Below are 15,020 nucleotides of genomic sequence, written 5' to 3' on the forward strand. Positions count from 1 at the left end.
TTGCAGAGAGTTGGTTTTGTTTCTTTTCCCTTAATTTTGCCCTCACATTAACTGGTAGGTTGAGAGAACATCCTTGCTAGACGAGTTCATTCAACGTTAATTAGAAGATGTAGAGGGAGAATTTGACCTTTTTTCATTAGAGAGGAGTGAAATGGGAGAACATTATACAATGATTCTAAAATGTTGCAAGACATGGGGCATTATCAGGGTAAGTGGCTGTAGCTTTCAAATGCACCTACCTGAGCTAAGTATCTAGCACATGCTGACCCTCCTCCTGTATTCCTACTGAAAACAACTTCCGAATTTAACTGATTCATCAAACATTGTGTGCATCAAAGCCTGAAAAAAAACTTCAGAAATACCCATATCGGTTTTCTGAATTCTAGTTTGCAACTATAAATATCATAATAAAACCCCAAAGTATGTACTTCAGAAATGCAGTGAAGCATCTTAAAGTAATGCATCTTAAAGATGCACACTTTGAAATCAGCTTTAAACATTTGCACTTAAATTGTATATAGTCCTTACACTTCTGGCAAGAATTACACAAGTTTGGTGTAAAAGCTGTACGTAGCTGCAATTTTTTTTCCTGTTCTCAAAGCTTAACAACAATAAGTACAGAACAAAATAACAGATATCAGTGTCCTACTTAAGGACTGAAATAATTGATTTTAATAGTATATAAATCCATTGTACTGGTTTATTTGTTGCATAGAGTTGAAGAAATACCAGCTTGCAATGTTGGATTACTTTTGCATATTCAGCAGTAGGCTTTCTCCAAGTGTCTGCTTTAGGTATAAGTTCAGCTCAAAATCTGATAGCTGATAAATAGAAGACTAAGGTTTTTGAGCTTTGGAATCTATCACCAATTATTTCCAGAAGTGAGTCAAACGTTACTGTAAGGGTACATTAAAAGAGATGCTTTAAGGTAAGAAATCCAACAGCAATATATTGCCCAAGACGGCTCCTAGTTTCTTACAGGAGCTTGTGAAGGAGGAGGGGGAGAAATTCTTGTAAGGATTAAACTTCTTTTTTTTTTTTTTTTTTCCCCCCTCAAGTTTTTTTTCGGCTAATTTCTTCTATATCGAGAATTGTTTTACCAGGATCAGGAATAGGAAGGAGTTGTATCAAGATAAATGTCTCCTCCCCAGACCTAGTACTACAGAGTACATATGCCAAGGTATAGTAGAATTTCAGAAGTTCCCGTTTCCATACCTAACCTGCACACATGAGCCCAGATTCATATAAGTACAGATGTTGGTCTGGTTACCCTAGAAAATAAGGACATATATTTGCAAGTGCAGTTCATTTCGAGTATGGAAAAGATTCTGAAGATCTTAGAAGGCTAAGAGGAAGATCAAAGGTATGGAACAATTTCCACGTTAAGAATGAGTAGGATCCTTGGTCAAGGACATAAAAGGCAATGGAGGAGTATGTGATGAAAACCTCCAAAAAATGGCTTTAGTGTGCATACTAAAGTGATGGACACATTACCTGCTTAGTGCATGAAGTAACATGAAACTGTGTTTGTTGAATTGACAACAAAAGGACCTTTAGCATCTGAGATATTGTGCATTAATGACTTGCTTTAAATTGTGATATGAAGGGAAAATGAAATGTAAAGGTACTACTGCTGATTTGGAAGGACTCTGAACTTTCAGTTTGCCAGAGAATGTTCTGAGGAAATGTCACTGTATGTTTGTCATTTTAAGTATTTTCTTTCTTGGGCATTTTCTGTAAGGCCCAGGGCAGTTCAGATGGTGACCCAGGACAAACAAAAGGTCTAGGTGTTGTGGTTTTGAAAGATATCTGTGGAAGAGATTAATTTTTCTTTTTAATTGGATCTAGGAAGCCTACAGCAATTACTTCAGCTATTAAATTCACTTACAAAGTAATTACAGAGACAGTGCAAGCATTAACCTAGCACAAGAGAGCGAGCCTTCTGCTATCCTGTGCTGTTTTCTTAAGCCAAATAAAGCAAAAACATTCATAATAAGCAGAGGCAAATCAAGGTATGTTATTTTCTCCTAGGGGAGAAAAGGAAGGTTAATGGTGGTGCTGGCTCTGAAGTGTGGAAGAGGGCCTGACAGAAGGGTTTGTCTTAGCCTGGTCCCTCACTGGTGCACTGTGCCGCAGTGGTGCAAGTTTAGCTGTTGTGCTTGTGTGGACAGGCTGGAGTATCTACGCTCTAGCAAGTGATGAAACCACTCAGCCTTGCTTGAAATTGACTGTCCTTTTTAAGCAATGCACTGCCAGTTCTCACTTGAAGGGATGATTTCCATTAGTCCCTATCTACTTTGGAATTGCTGCAGTGATGCTGATACTTTGCTGGTTTTGAGTTTATTGGTGTGTTTTTCCCTCTGATAGTATAAGGCTGTTAACTGCTGCCTGCTTTTAATCACTGCAGTTGTATTTTCCTTCTGAAAACTATTTATTACTTTTCTTGACCTAATATTTCTACAGTATTTTAAAATTTTCCAACTACTTAACCATCAGTTGAAATCCCAAAGCCAGATGTGTCTGACAAGGTAAGGACAGCATATTGAAGGAACAGACAATTTAATTGTTAAGGCTATGTAAACAACAAATGGTATTACTCAGTTACTGAGACATCCAAGGAAGTATCTTAAAAACAACTCTTAATATAGGACAATCTAAAAACAAAATAATTACACGTGTGAACTATGACTTGGTATGTTAGCATGCTTACAGATGTCTCAGGTGCAGAGGCTGTTTCCCTTGGCCGATGTGCTTAAGCAGCTGCTGTTAAGGTGTGGGAAGAAAATGTACGTAGTAATGACAAATTTAATCTCTTATTTGGGGATGGGGAGAAGCCAAAAGTCAAAAAGTTAAACTTGCTTGTTTGAGCCAGTTTTTATTAAGTGAATGCTTGTAGAAGGTAGCTGTACACAGTGACAGGGTACAACATACTAAAGACTTGGAGTAGAACTGGTAATTTGTTTTCCAGTTCTGAGACTGAGTGTAAACATGTGGAATGCTCTGGTTTAGTTTAGTGCTGATAGTTATAGAACAGCTGGCAAAGTCAGCTAGCTGACTTTATGATCTTTGTGTTTATCACTTTATATTTGCAGAGATAGATACTTCAGTATCTAGCAGAACAGTACAACATTTGAAACTGAGTAATTAAAGCTGTTTTCTTTTCACTTTAGCTAGATCTTTTGAAACTACTTGTACCATTCGCTCTGTAGCTTTCTTCAAACTGTTCGCTGTCTGTATGGCATGATCCAGAGTAGAACTTAAAATCTGTTGGGATTAATAAAATACAGCCTTATTAATACTGAAGGCAAGTGTTTACATAGGTATAGAATAGAAAGTGATGTTTAATTAAGGCTCTGTGTGGCATTTTCATTCTGAATACATGTTGAGTAAAAATTCTGAGTTGTGTTGATAGACTGCTCCAGGTTTCAAGCTGGAATGATCTGTTACTGGTTTCTCTTTTGACTGCATAGTTTTTTTTGAACTGAGGGATATTTACAGCTTTCTGAAGTAGCAGCCCCAGTATGGTGTGTGCTTCTGGTACTGAGGAGGTTTTCTTCTTGTTTTGATGGTGGTTTGTATGGCTAGGGTGACATTCTTTTGTTTTGGTACATGAAATGTAATTCCAGATACAAAATCTAGTGCTCCTTTTCACTATCTGTACGGGGACTAAGTTGCGTAAAGAGTCCATAGGATACTCATATAAAATAATAAACTAATATATAAGCTAAAATAGTTTTTTTTAATTCTCTCCTGTCTTACCCTCAAATGGATTAGACATGCTTAGATTGTATACTTGCTAAGAATGGCATGTTCAGCAATGCCATAAAATGGTGATGTGCTCTTCCCGAGATAGTTGTGTGGCTTTTAATTTTCACTCAAAAGTCTTACATTTGCAGGAGAATCATCAACATTTCTGTTTCTGATGTTGATTGCAGATTTGCTTTGGGCAGACTTCTTGCTGGGTAAGCATTGATGTGAAAGGATATCCTGTGTGCTTGAGTAGCAGGTTTTGACAGCCTCAGAGTTTTGCCTAAAGATAAAATATATAGAATAAGCTGCAAATGATTTTAGTAAGCAAAAGAATTTCTAAACTTTTAATTAAATGCCTTCATAGCTTACTCAGTTGCAAGTGAATGAGAAGTTCTGCTCGCTGTGAAATTTAATTGTAAATCACAATCCTTCGTAATTTGTTACATCTGTATTGCAGTAAAACACAAAACATTCCAGGATGCAGAGTCGGGAAATCTCATCTAATAGCATCACATTCTTGGTGCTGTGACTATCTCAGAGTAGTCTGTCGTTAATTCTCAGCTGCTGTGCTTCCAGGCTATTACTGCTGTTGGGTAATGCTGTCAAAAACTATGGTAACAAAATTTGTCTGAGTTTCAGCCTAGTCTGTGCTATGCTTAAGAATCCACTTCTCAGACTCCCAGTGTTACCAAATGTTAACAACAGTTAAAACCAGGACTGTTACTTTTAAAGAAATAGCTGGTAGTAAACAATTGCATGTTGAATAATACAGAGCTGCTTTTGAATCTGTGAATGGGAACATCCTCTTAGTGAGTTTAGGTGACACATTTAGTAGTTAAAAAAAAGTCATATGTTTACTCTTCATTAAATTAGAAAGACTGAAGAATTACACTTGCTTTTAGGGTAAATATTTTCATTTCACTAACGAGTAAAATTCTAACATACAGCCTGCACTGTGAAAGATAAAATATCCTTCCTGCGTAGGATACAGGTGATTTTTTTTTTTTTTTTCTTTCCTTGCTGAGTCTACAATAATGGCATTTCCTGTTGTACTATGTATAATTATTGCTACAGCTTACCTTTCAGAAAGTCTGTTTACAAGTTCATGTGACTGTCTATTTTTTTGAGCCTTTTGAGTGGAGATTCTCTTCTGTGAATAAGCTGGAGTCATTGACACCATGTTTAAAACAAGAGCCACAAAAAAAGTAATTTTTTTTTTTTTAATGTATTTAATGTTTTTATCTGTTTATCATAAATAAAAAAATCAAGTAATTACAGCACTGCTTAATAAAACTTGAATATGTTAAAGATTTATTGCAAATGAGGACAGATTAACCTTTCACGGTTTGTTGAATTTTGTTTTGTGGCAAACGGTATGCGGTTTTATATTCCATTTCATACAGTGAAAGACTGCAGGGGTAGGTGTAGAATAATTGGACTTTCATAATAATAATAATACATAATGCTACTTAAATTTATACTTTTACAGTATTTATATACAGAAGTAGCTAATTTATACTTCTTTCTACTGTTGAAAAATTATATTAGTCTGCATGGAACTTTCCCCTGTGGTATAGAGAGGAATCTCAGATAGGTGGCTTTAAAAGCTAGATGTTAAACACTTTAATTTTTGGCTTTTTGTCCCTTAAAATCTAGCCTGTGATTGGTAATTAAATCAGTAATACATCATACTTACAGGATGAAATGGAGCTTTCATTTCCAGATAGGGCACAAGACTGAACAGACTCTTTGTAATCCCTGAGTCTAAATTGATTTCTGCTTCCTCTGAGGTGTCCTGAAAACAAAGATGTGTTGTTTAGAAAGCAAATACTATAAACAATATTTTTGTGTAGATTTTGGTATTTTTTCCCATCACCTTTTCTCTTGCCACATAATCTCATATTGAATGTTTTGTAACTTTCAGTCTCCCAATTCACAAGTTCCTTGCCTTGTGAATTGTTGTAAGAATCACAGGCTGAGACGTCTTCTGAATCACTGCCTAAAATCCCCGATATATTAAAAAGATCTGAAATATTAGAAGTTTGGGCCTGTGTATATGGGTAATTATTTGGCTTTCAGCACTATAATTTCTGAAGGTTTTGCTGCCATCAACACTACTGCAGTGTGACAAAGTACTTTTTCCTCCGTTTTACAGGTAGTGGTGGAACTTTAAAGATTGGCTTTCAGCCCTTACCATAAGTCTCAAATATTGATTATTTGGGAGTTTGTGGTGTGGCTTTTTTTCTTTTTTCTGTTTTGTTCTGTTTTTCCTTTGGTGGTGGTTGTTTCCAGTCCTAAAAAGGTTTGGGTTTTTTTAAGTTAAAAAAAGTTAAAAAAGTAACCTCTCCATATCCCTCCCCTTAGGGTCTTGTTTTGAAGGTTAAAATTTCTACAAGTGGAAGTGTTGCAAAAACAATGCAGCTAAAGAGGAATGTGACAAGAGAATTTGGGAGGATCTAGTATGGTACTGCTTTAGCTATTTAAACAAACCAGTACTAACAATAATGCCCCCAGTACATTTGTATTTAATTTGAAAGGATATCAGAGAAGCCAAGGACAAAAGATAGACCAAAGGTAAGGATAACCTACATATTTGAACTTAAAACTGAATCTAGGACAGATCAAGCTTTTTTTTTTTTTTTTAATTGGATACTAACAGCTTCAGAGTATTCTGCAGTGGAAAGATAAAATTGAGAAAAAGAAATAAATCCCAACATATTCTTAGTGAACTCCTAAGAGCTGGAGTCTTGAATGACTTGACAGATGACTTAACCAGCTCACAGTAGCCTAGGTGGGCTCTAGTTTGGGTTTGGTGAAAGTACATGATTAAAATTATATTATTAGGAGCTGGACTAAGGAAGGAGAATATTTCCAGTCTGTGTCAACCCTGACTTGATCAGAGATTAGGAAAACTTTTTTCCTCTCTTTTCATGCAGAATAAGAAAATTGATTCCAAAAACTAAAACGGGAAATGCTGATGTGAAATATTTCAGTTGCCAAGTTCGGAGTCTCATTCTAGGATGTGAAATAAATGCACATGAGGAGGAAATTTATACAAAAATGCCAGTTAGAATTATAGAGTAATTCAGGTTTGATAGGACTTTGGAGATCATTTGGCACAATGCCCTGTCAATGCAGGACCAGCTGAGATGAAGTTGCTTAGGACACTGTCCAGTTAAGTTCTGACTGTCTCCAAGGGTGAGGTGCCACAGCCTCTCTAGGGCAAACTGTTCCAGTGTTTGCCTAGACTGCTAGAAATTCTACTGCTGCTTCTCTTGTGTCTTGGTCTGTCACTGAGACTTCCACAGAGAATTTGACTTGGTGTCCTCTTCAGTCTACTTTTTATTCTTAGTGTCGTGTGCTATGCTAAGCAGTGACATACGTTAAAACTACAAAACAATTTTCATGCTGCTGAGATGGGATGGGAATGTGTTCCTTAACAGGATTCAGTAGTAGGCAGCAGCAGTAGTAGGCCTCTGTATGCCATTGCTACTTACTCAGGTTGGTATCCGATAAATCCGTTGTTTTTTTCTGAATGATGAGTGAACATGTTCCAGTTTGCATTTTCTGGACGTTTGTATTTCTTTGAGCATGAAAACAGAATGATATTTTAGTTGTATCTTGATACCTTTATGATGAACCTTATAAGCATATTATATGGATGTTTGACTACTTCTTAGCTGAGGAGGAATCAGGTTTAGTTGTAGAAAGAACTCTACCTGCATCAATTATTTGTAAAGGTGATAAGTAGAAGCTTAAATTAAAATTTAACAAATAATGAAATAACAGTCCCTTTAGTTAAAGGACACATCCTGACAAAAGGACCCTGACTTACCAGAGCTGTTAAAAGATGCTAAACCAGATACTTAAAGGTAGGTCTTGATAATCACGTCTTTGAATAGCACAGTAGTACAAAATCCTATGTATTTCTATATATGTTAACATATGCCGCATCAAATATTATCAGTAGTAAGTATCATACTGTTTCTTAGTAACTGAAACTATTAAGGCTTTAATTTTAATGCCTTTAGATAATTAGAGGAATATTTGAGATGTCTTCTGACAGAACAAGAACAAAGTTTCCCATTTGTGTCATTTGACATGGATTTTCAACTTAGGGCACAGAGTATCATCAAATGTATTTGGAAAATTTTCCACCCTCTCATGAAAATAATGACCAGGAAAGCTAACTTCTGCTATATAACCACAGAGAAAAAAGAAGCCAGGTGAGTTTACTGCATCACTGAATAGGGAACAAAGACAAAGCCTCTTCTCTTAATACACTATATAACTCTGAGCCACTTAAGGGCTGTAAACCTTCTACTAGTTCACTAAGATGGACTAGTCTGTAATATGAATATAATTCTGTCTTTTATAAAATTGGTGTTTTACAATTTTCTGGTTGTGGTCTATCACATACCTTAATTGTTTAACTGGTGATAAACTTGAAAACAGAGCATGCTTTCAATTTTATATATTATTCAGTGTTTTATGTAGTCTCCAGTATAGAGGCATGCTGTCATTCATGCACAGATCTGCTCACGTTGCTGGAGAAAACTCCATCTGTGACTAGCCAAAACATGTCACACACTTACCCTTTCATACTTTCTTCATCAGCGTTACATTTTTGATGTAATATACCCTGACTGTGGGATGGAAGATCCTCAACAGTGTATTTTTCCTCCGGTGAAAGGAGTCTCTGTTGCACCCAGAAAGCAAAACAAATTTATGGATGATAGTTTATATACCTGTAGCTGTAGTTACATATCAAACAGGATAGTGTAAGCAGTGGCATAGTGTAAGCAGTGGCGTCATTTGCTTATCACTTCATCGCTTTTAGTTGTGAACAACTCTACAATTAAGTTTATCTACTTAAGTTTCTAGTGGTAGAGAAGACTGGACAAAATATGAGCACTTTTGACTGAAGTTGGATTTCAAGGCAGACTTTCTTGTTGCTTGGAGAAGGATTAGTGTATATATAAATTCTCTCACTGGCTTAAATATTATGGGAAAAGCAATTGCTTGTATGTTTCTGCCTTCTGAACAAATAATAAAGGCAGGCTAGTAAATGTAGTTGTCTTTCCTGAGAGAAGCAAACTTTATTACAGATTTCAATTTTCAAGAATGAGAGTCCTTAAATTTCCCCTTTGGAACCCAGTTCAGCAATGTTATGATACACTCGAACATCTCAAAAGCTGAGCCATCATGCTGTGCAAAAACTGAAAGGAAAAAATGTTACTCGGCTTTGAGATCACACAACATAATCTAAGTTTGTTGTTTTGTTTTTTTTTTTAAAAAAAAGTATGGAAATGGATCTCATACCATTATGTTGGAAGAATGCTTGTTTGCTAGCAGACTTCTTTTTCCCAGAGGTTCTGTTTCTCTTCTGGTAGTCGATTCAGTTCTCTTTTGTAACCTGAATTGGTTAAGGAGAAACCTTTTATTTTATTGTTCTCTCTCATTGATATGACTAACAACTATGAAATACTTGCCAAGAGGGCAGAGATGGTATCTAAATGTGTTTCACAAAGTTTTGATGGCTAGTCATGTAAATATCTGCATCCCACCCTTTTCTTGTTTAATTTAAAATACCACAGAAATACTGGTGGTAGTGTGGTGTGTTTTTTTTTTTTTTTTTTTTTTGCCCCCCCCCTTTCCTGGGCACTGTACTTTGACTAGTCATTCCCATCTGAATTTGTGTGATTCCAAAGCATTTTATACAAAGGTATGATTCGACTCCTAGTGAAACAGGGTAGTGTTTTGGCCTCAAGAAATACTCAGGGGTCCGTAAGACCAAGAAAGGTAGGCGTGCCAGACTGGAAGGAATTTTTAGGTATGCAGTTACAGAATTCTGTAAAAGTTTTATTCTGGGAATTTTCTGGTTGCTTTCAGAGATACCAGACAACCCAATCTTCTATATTCAGCAAATTATTTTAGGTAAGTTTTTATAGAACTGCAATCACCATTTCAGTTTTCACTTACATGTGAAGACAAAGATTGCACTTGTCACCTTCTAAAGCAGATCCCTTGGTCTGTGGGATTGCATCAGTTGTCTGAATTTTTTCTCCCTTGTTCTTGTTAGGAAATGCAGTTTCAGTGCCTCTTCTTTCTGGAGGATCAGCAATGCTTGAAACTACTGAGCTCTGTACAAAATAACCATAGCATAAGACACGTCGTACGTGGTCACTGCATTGCAAGGATGTGACTTCTACCAGCCAGCATTTTCTGACTATCTCTACATTGTGATTTCAAGAAAATGTTTTCTAAAACACTGTGGAAGCATTTGGTGATACTTGTCTGTGGATTTGTAGAAAGCCATCAGACTTAAGGCTTTTTTGGTGCATTTATGATCCAGGACAAAATATGACCATACTTAGCAGTAAACTTAATTTTCTATGGCACAATAATGTTTGGTCTTGTAGTAATTCTGCAGTTTAAGAACCTGTGGACAAATGAATTAATACTTCTTCCAAGGAAGTTAGTGATTTAATTCCCCCCAAAAAAGTAGCTGATCATATATCCTTACTCTGAAATAAATGCTTTTGAAGCTGGGATTGAGACTATATTCTGTGTAGCTGCATTTTTATATTTGGGCTTCTGCTGAAATTACTGAAATATTTTGAAGTTAATATTTAATGAAAAAAAGCTTTCTTTGAAGAAACATGCTATCTAAAGCATCATGCCCTTATTAGAGACCATACAGTAGTACAGCTGCACTGACTTCCATCAGTAAAACAGAATAATTGTCTTTAAATAATAAAACTCACTGAGTTACCTCACAAAGAGAGTATGATGAATGGGCAGATTCACAGGAAGTAAGCAAAGAAGATGCGTTGCCTCTGCTGTCGTCATCCGTTTGTTCCTGGATGTCTTCAAGCAGCATACCAAGTCTAAATATTTCCCCTTCCACCTTTCTAAACCAAATTGCAATACACAATTAATGAAACCTTTTAGAAGCTGATATTTTATTTCATACTGTGATAACTATGTTGGGAATTACAGTACACTTCCCATAGGGGGGAAAAAAAATAAAATTAATGGCATTCACTGAGTCCCTTTTAAGTTCTTGAATTTATCTTATTAGTTATCTCAATGTACCTTGCGTTTCTCATTAGATATCTGAATTATAACCAGGATATATCCCAAGATGAATTTTGGCCAAATCACTTTTCACCTCAGAAAGGTTCTAACTGATAAATGAAGTAATGGTTGTAAGATACTCAAAATATGGAAAATACATTGATGTACTACTTAGCATTTATCTTCTGACCTCTCAGGATCGAACTCTCCAACGTTGATAGACTTGTTCTTGTGGTTCTGCAGCTGTAAATTATGGTGTTCTTCTCTAGCTCTTAAGTAATTCCTTTCCAAGGCATCAAGGTGTCTTTTCAGTTGATTTAATGCCTTCACCAATAAGAAATAATTTAATAATGACATTATAATTTTGTAAGCCATAATGATAGCTACTTAAAGTATGTAAGCCAGATGCTATCTGCAGTGATGTTGGTAACAGTTTTGGTACTGCTTTCAATTGGAACAGGACTGCATCATGTATGGCCATGTAGGACTCTTGTGCTGCTCTATGTGCAAGTAAAATATTAAACCATTATGTGTAAACTGATACCCTACAAGTCAAAATTCATAGCTTACATGACAACTTCAAGTTTTTCACTAACAGCTTCAAGTTGTAATCCTTAAGATTTAAGAATCCAGCCACCTACTGAACACCTTCATTTTTGCCTCTTAAACTTGTAATTTAGGACTGAGATGGAGAAAAAGAGTTGGTTTTTTTTTTTTTTTTAACATCTGGGGAAAGCATGGAGTATCTTGGCAGAAAATGGTTTCTATACCCATTTAAATTGCATTCAGATAACTGAAAATACATAATTTACCAGATAGTTGTCTTGTAAAAGCAATGTATCTTGTGTCATATGCTTAGAGAAGTCTTCCACCTTCAAGACAAAATACCAGACTTTTATTTGGCATTTTAAAAACAAATATGACAAATATAGAATTTGAGCATCAGTGCACATTATCTATTGAAACAGAGCTCTTTACTTTCTTCATCAGTTGTTCTGTTTGATCTCTCAGCATTCGAGACCTCTCTTCTCCTAGTGTCAGTTCTGGCAGCCTGTGGGGCGCTGGGGAGCGTGCCGCTGCTGTGCCAGCGGCTGGCAGCGCTGAGGCTGCCGTTCCACGCTGTATGCCTGTGTAATGTGAGATGAGATCAGTCACTTGGACCTTCTGTCCCACAGTGCTATAAATTACATAGTCATTTGCATAGGTACTGCCATTTTATTTACTTGGTTGAGACAAACCATGTGCAGATTGCATAGGGGCAGGAGCAGGTAATGTAAAGACTTCAGAGGATGTCCCAGTGCCTCCTGAGGAAATGGCAATGCTGGCATTTGGAAAACTTGCCTGAGGAGGTATCTGTTAAAATGAGAACTTTGGTTATAGAAATAATGTATGTAACACTTATGGACATAAATTTAGAAATAAAATACATAAGACAAGTTAACGTTTCTTGTAACAGTACCATGTAATTTTCTGTAGTTATAGTTTGATACATGTATAGTATCTCATTGTAGAAATACTTAACTCTGTGTTATGAAAATTTAAAGAGCATTTGTATAAATGGGAAGTATGAGATGAAGGTGACAAAGCAGTTTTGGGGAGTAGTCATAGTCCTGAACATAAAGGAGAATTAATCAAAGAAAAAAAAAAAAGATTTTGAGAGCTGTACCTTAGGATTCAGTCTCATATGATGAATATGTTCCTGGGTGTCAGCATGATGTGTTGGCATCTTGTTTGCAGCCAGGGAATAAGATGTAAAACTACTGAAACCTGTTATCTTGAATGCTTTACCAAGATACAAACCTAGGAATGGAGCTCCATGGCAGAGCATGACATAGACAAGTGATTATCTAATTCCTAACAAACTTTAGAAGAATCTTACCACACCAAGAGAAATACTGTTATCAAACAAAACCTTTTTAAAAGAACTGACTAGTCAAAAATTACTATTATAAATAGCTGAGAGTCAAGATGTGAAAAAAGACAAAGATGTTTTCATACTGTGCCTGTGTTTATATTAAAAATGTATTTTTAAAAATACCTTTCAATTTAGTACTTTACATGTAAATATTCAAATTCAACTAATACTAGAAACAATAATTTATAGTGAACTTTCTAAAAGTCCAATAGGATACTTCATAATTGCAGATAATAATTATCTATTTGGTAATGAAAGGTCCCTGTAAATTCAGTCCCACAAAATTCTGCTTGTGAAAGCAGTTGTTGATTGAAGTGATGAACTCGCAGAGACTGACAGATGGTCTGCACAAACTGCTCATGTGACTTTACTGGACACAGAATATTTTCTTATGGTAAACATCACTCTCAAGTGTTAAGCATTTTGTAAACTATCTTACCTCTAGCTGTTGCAACAGTTCTGGAATGGTCATTTCTCCTTGATTCTTTACTTCAGCAGAACTGAAATAGTTATTTTCTAGAATGTTGTTCACAGTTAGTGATTTACTTAGCAAAATAGGGAAGGGTTTTGTTCCTTCAGTTGTAAGAACTGAGTTAATATTGTCACTTCTTTTTGGTACTTTAACTTCTGAAGCAACTTCAGAGAAGTCAGGAAGGGAACAGTGAGCTTGACCTTGGCCACATTGGAGCTCACAAGGTGAAACTGTTTTCTTAAACAGTCTGCTCTCTTCTTTCATGTTTTGAAAGATGTGCGTGTCTTCATTCTCGTTAATCAGTTGTGAGTTTTCTTTCTTGCACCCACACTCACCAGTAGAAGAAATTAGTTTCTCTGAAGCATATCTGTTTCCATTTAGTGAATTTTGATTTTTATCACCAACATTTACTTCCTCGTGCTTTTGTGAGTGATGGTCTTCCAAGTTAGTTGCCCACTGTTCATGTGCTGAGGGGCCTTTGATGTGTTCTGAAGGCTCGGGTTTTTTCACATGGTCATCGATACTTTCAGAAAAGGATGTCTCTGGTATTGTCTCACATTCAATTAACTGGCATGTGCCTATTGATTCTCCCTTAGAAAAATGGCGCAAAAGGATATTGGACATTTTTGAGTTAGTGAGATGTTCTTTGCTCTCTGCTTTACTAGAACTACCAACAGGTACTTTCTTCTTAAATGAAGCTTCGCTTCCAGGCAGTTCAATTAGACTTCTCGTCGTTCCGATGGCCTCTCTGTGGTAACTGCAGAATTCTTCAGGCTGTAGATGAGTTTCATAATTTGCTGTAGCTTTTATGTTTTTGTTATCTTCAGAACAGGTCAAGTTCAAAATACCAAAAATATCTTGTGTACAAGTACAGTCACTCAAATTACTTGAATTATTATTGTATTTACCTGTTATTCCTACATCTCCGTCATAAGGTAAGTCATCTTGTTCCTCATCAGTTCCATCTGGGATGCAGCCTAGTTCATCTGGAAATGAACTGTTCATTTGGGTTTTCATCCAGCGTGAGGGTCTGCATCTTTCTCGAGTTTCCATAGCCCGTTTATGTAGAATATGAATACCATTGCTTCTGATTTTTGTTTTGGATGTTCAGTTCAATCAATTATCACTGATTTTTTTTTTTTGGAGAGAGCTTTTAGTATTCCATGGATCAAAATCTGTAATGTATGAGTAATTATTTTATACTTAAATACACATGAAAGTAAGATTTACATCTGTATTGTATATGCTGTAGGTTTCTTAGAACCCTTCCTCTGAGATGGATATTTTTATATTTGCAGTAGTGCAAGTCTGGATTAACTACGGGAAGAAATAAAGACACAAATGACAAAAGCAGTGGGGAAAAGCAGAATGGAGCTTAGTGCCAGATAACTGTCCTTGCTTGTTAATCCTGCTCTAGTGTCACAGGCAAAACTCTTGGTAATAAGAGACAACAGTACTACTAGAATTCAAACTCAAAAAAAAAAAAAAGTATGAATACAATTTCTAACACTCTAAAACTCACCTAAAGCATTTCGTCAGGTGTTGCACCAGAGGGAAAAAACACCAAACTTTTTTTCCAATTTATTTCTTACTCTATTTCATCAGATAAAATGCAATGGATTAATATGATATTGCAATAATGTGCAGTCTCTTCCTCTTCATAAAACACGCCGTTTGGCCGTGCGGGCAGTCGCTGGGAGCGGAGAGCGGAGCTGTAGCAGCTCTGCCGGTCTGTGGCGGCAGGGAGCTTGTGGGGCGAGGCGCGGCGGGGGTGACGTGACGAGTGCGGCGGGGGGGCGCGTG

The 15,020-nt window shown here is 36.4% G+C and overlaps 1 protein-coding gene across 1 annotated transcript; it reads right to left on the reverse strand.

The window, feature by feature from the left end:
* Nucleotides 1-3,144: 3,144 nt before the first annotated feature.
* Nucleotides 3,145-14,270, reverse strand: AKNAD1 (AKNA domain containing 1). The gene is made up of 6 exons (XM_008938128.1): nt 13,185-14,270; nt 11,021-11,154; nt 10,526-10,664; nt 9,733-9,893; nt 3,889-4,030; nt 3,145-3,264 (listed from the first exon to the last, which is right to left on the reverse strand). Exons 1-6 carry the CDS (start codon nt 14,268-14,270, stop codon nt 3,145-3,147), a joined length of 1,782 nt encoding a protein of 593 aa, XP_008936376.1.
* Between the last annotated feature and the right edge of the window lie 750 nt (nt 14,271-15,020).

This window comes from Merops nubicus, unplaced genomic scaffold (assembly GCF_000691845.1).
Source record: "Merops nubicus isolate BGI_N331 unplaced genomic scaffold, ASM69184v1 scaffold45703, whole genome shotgun sequence".
Taxonomy (NCBI): domain Eukaryota; kingdom Metazoa; phylum Chordata; class Aves; order Coraciiformes; family Meropidae; genus Merops; species Merops nubicus.

Bases quoted from the DNA above. Each gene is read 5' to 3' on its own strand.
- AKNAD1 (XM_008938128.1), bottom strand. From the start codon at position 14,270: ATGGAAACTCGAGAAAGATGCAGACCCTCACGCTGGATGAAAACCCAA. The intron at 9,894-10,525 runs GTAACTCAGTGA...TATTTTGTACAG, and splicing joins CATCATACTCTCTTTGTGAG to AGCTCAGTAGTTTCAAGCAT. The intron at 3,265-3,888 runs GTAAGACTTTTG...TAATCCCAACAG, and splicing joins TTGATGATTCTCCTGCAAAT to ATTTTAAGTTCTACTCTGGA.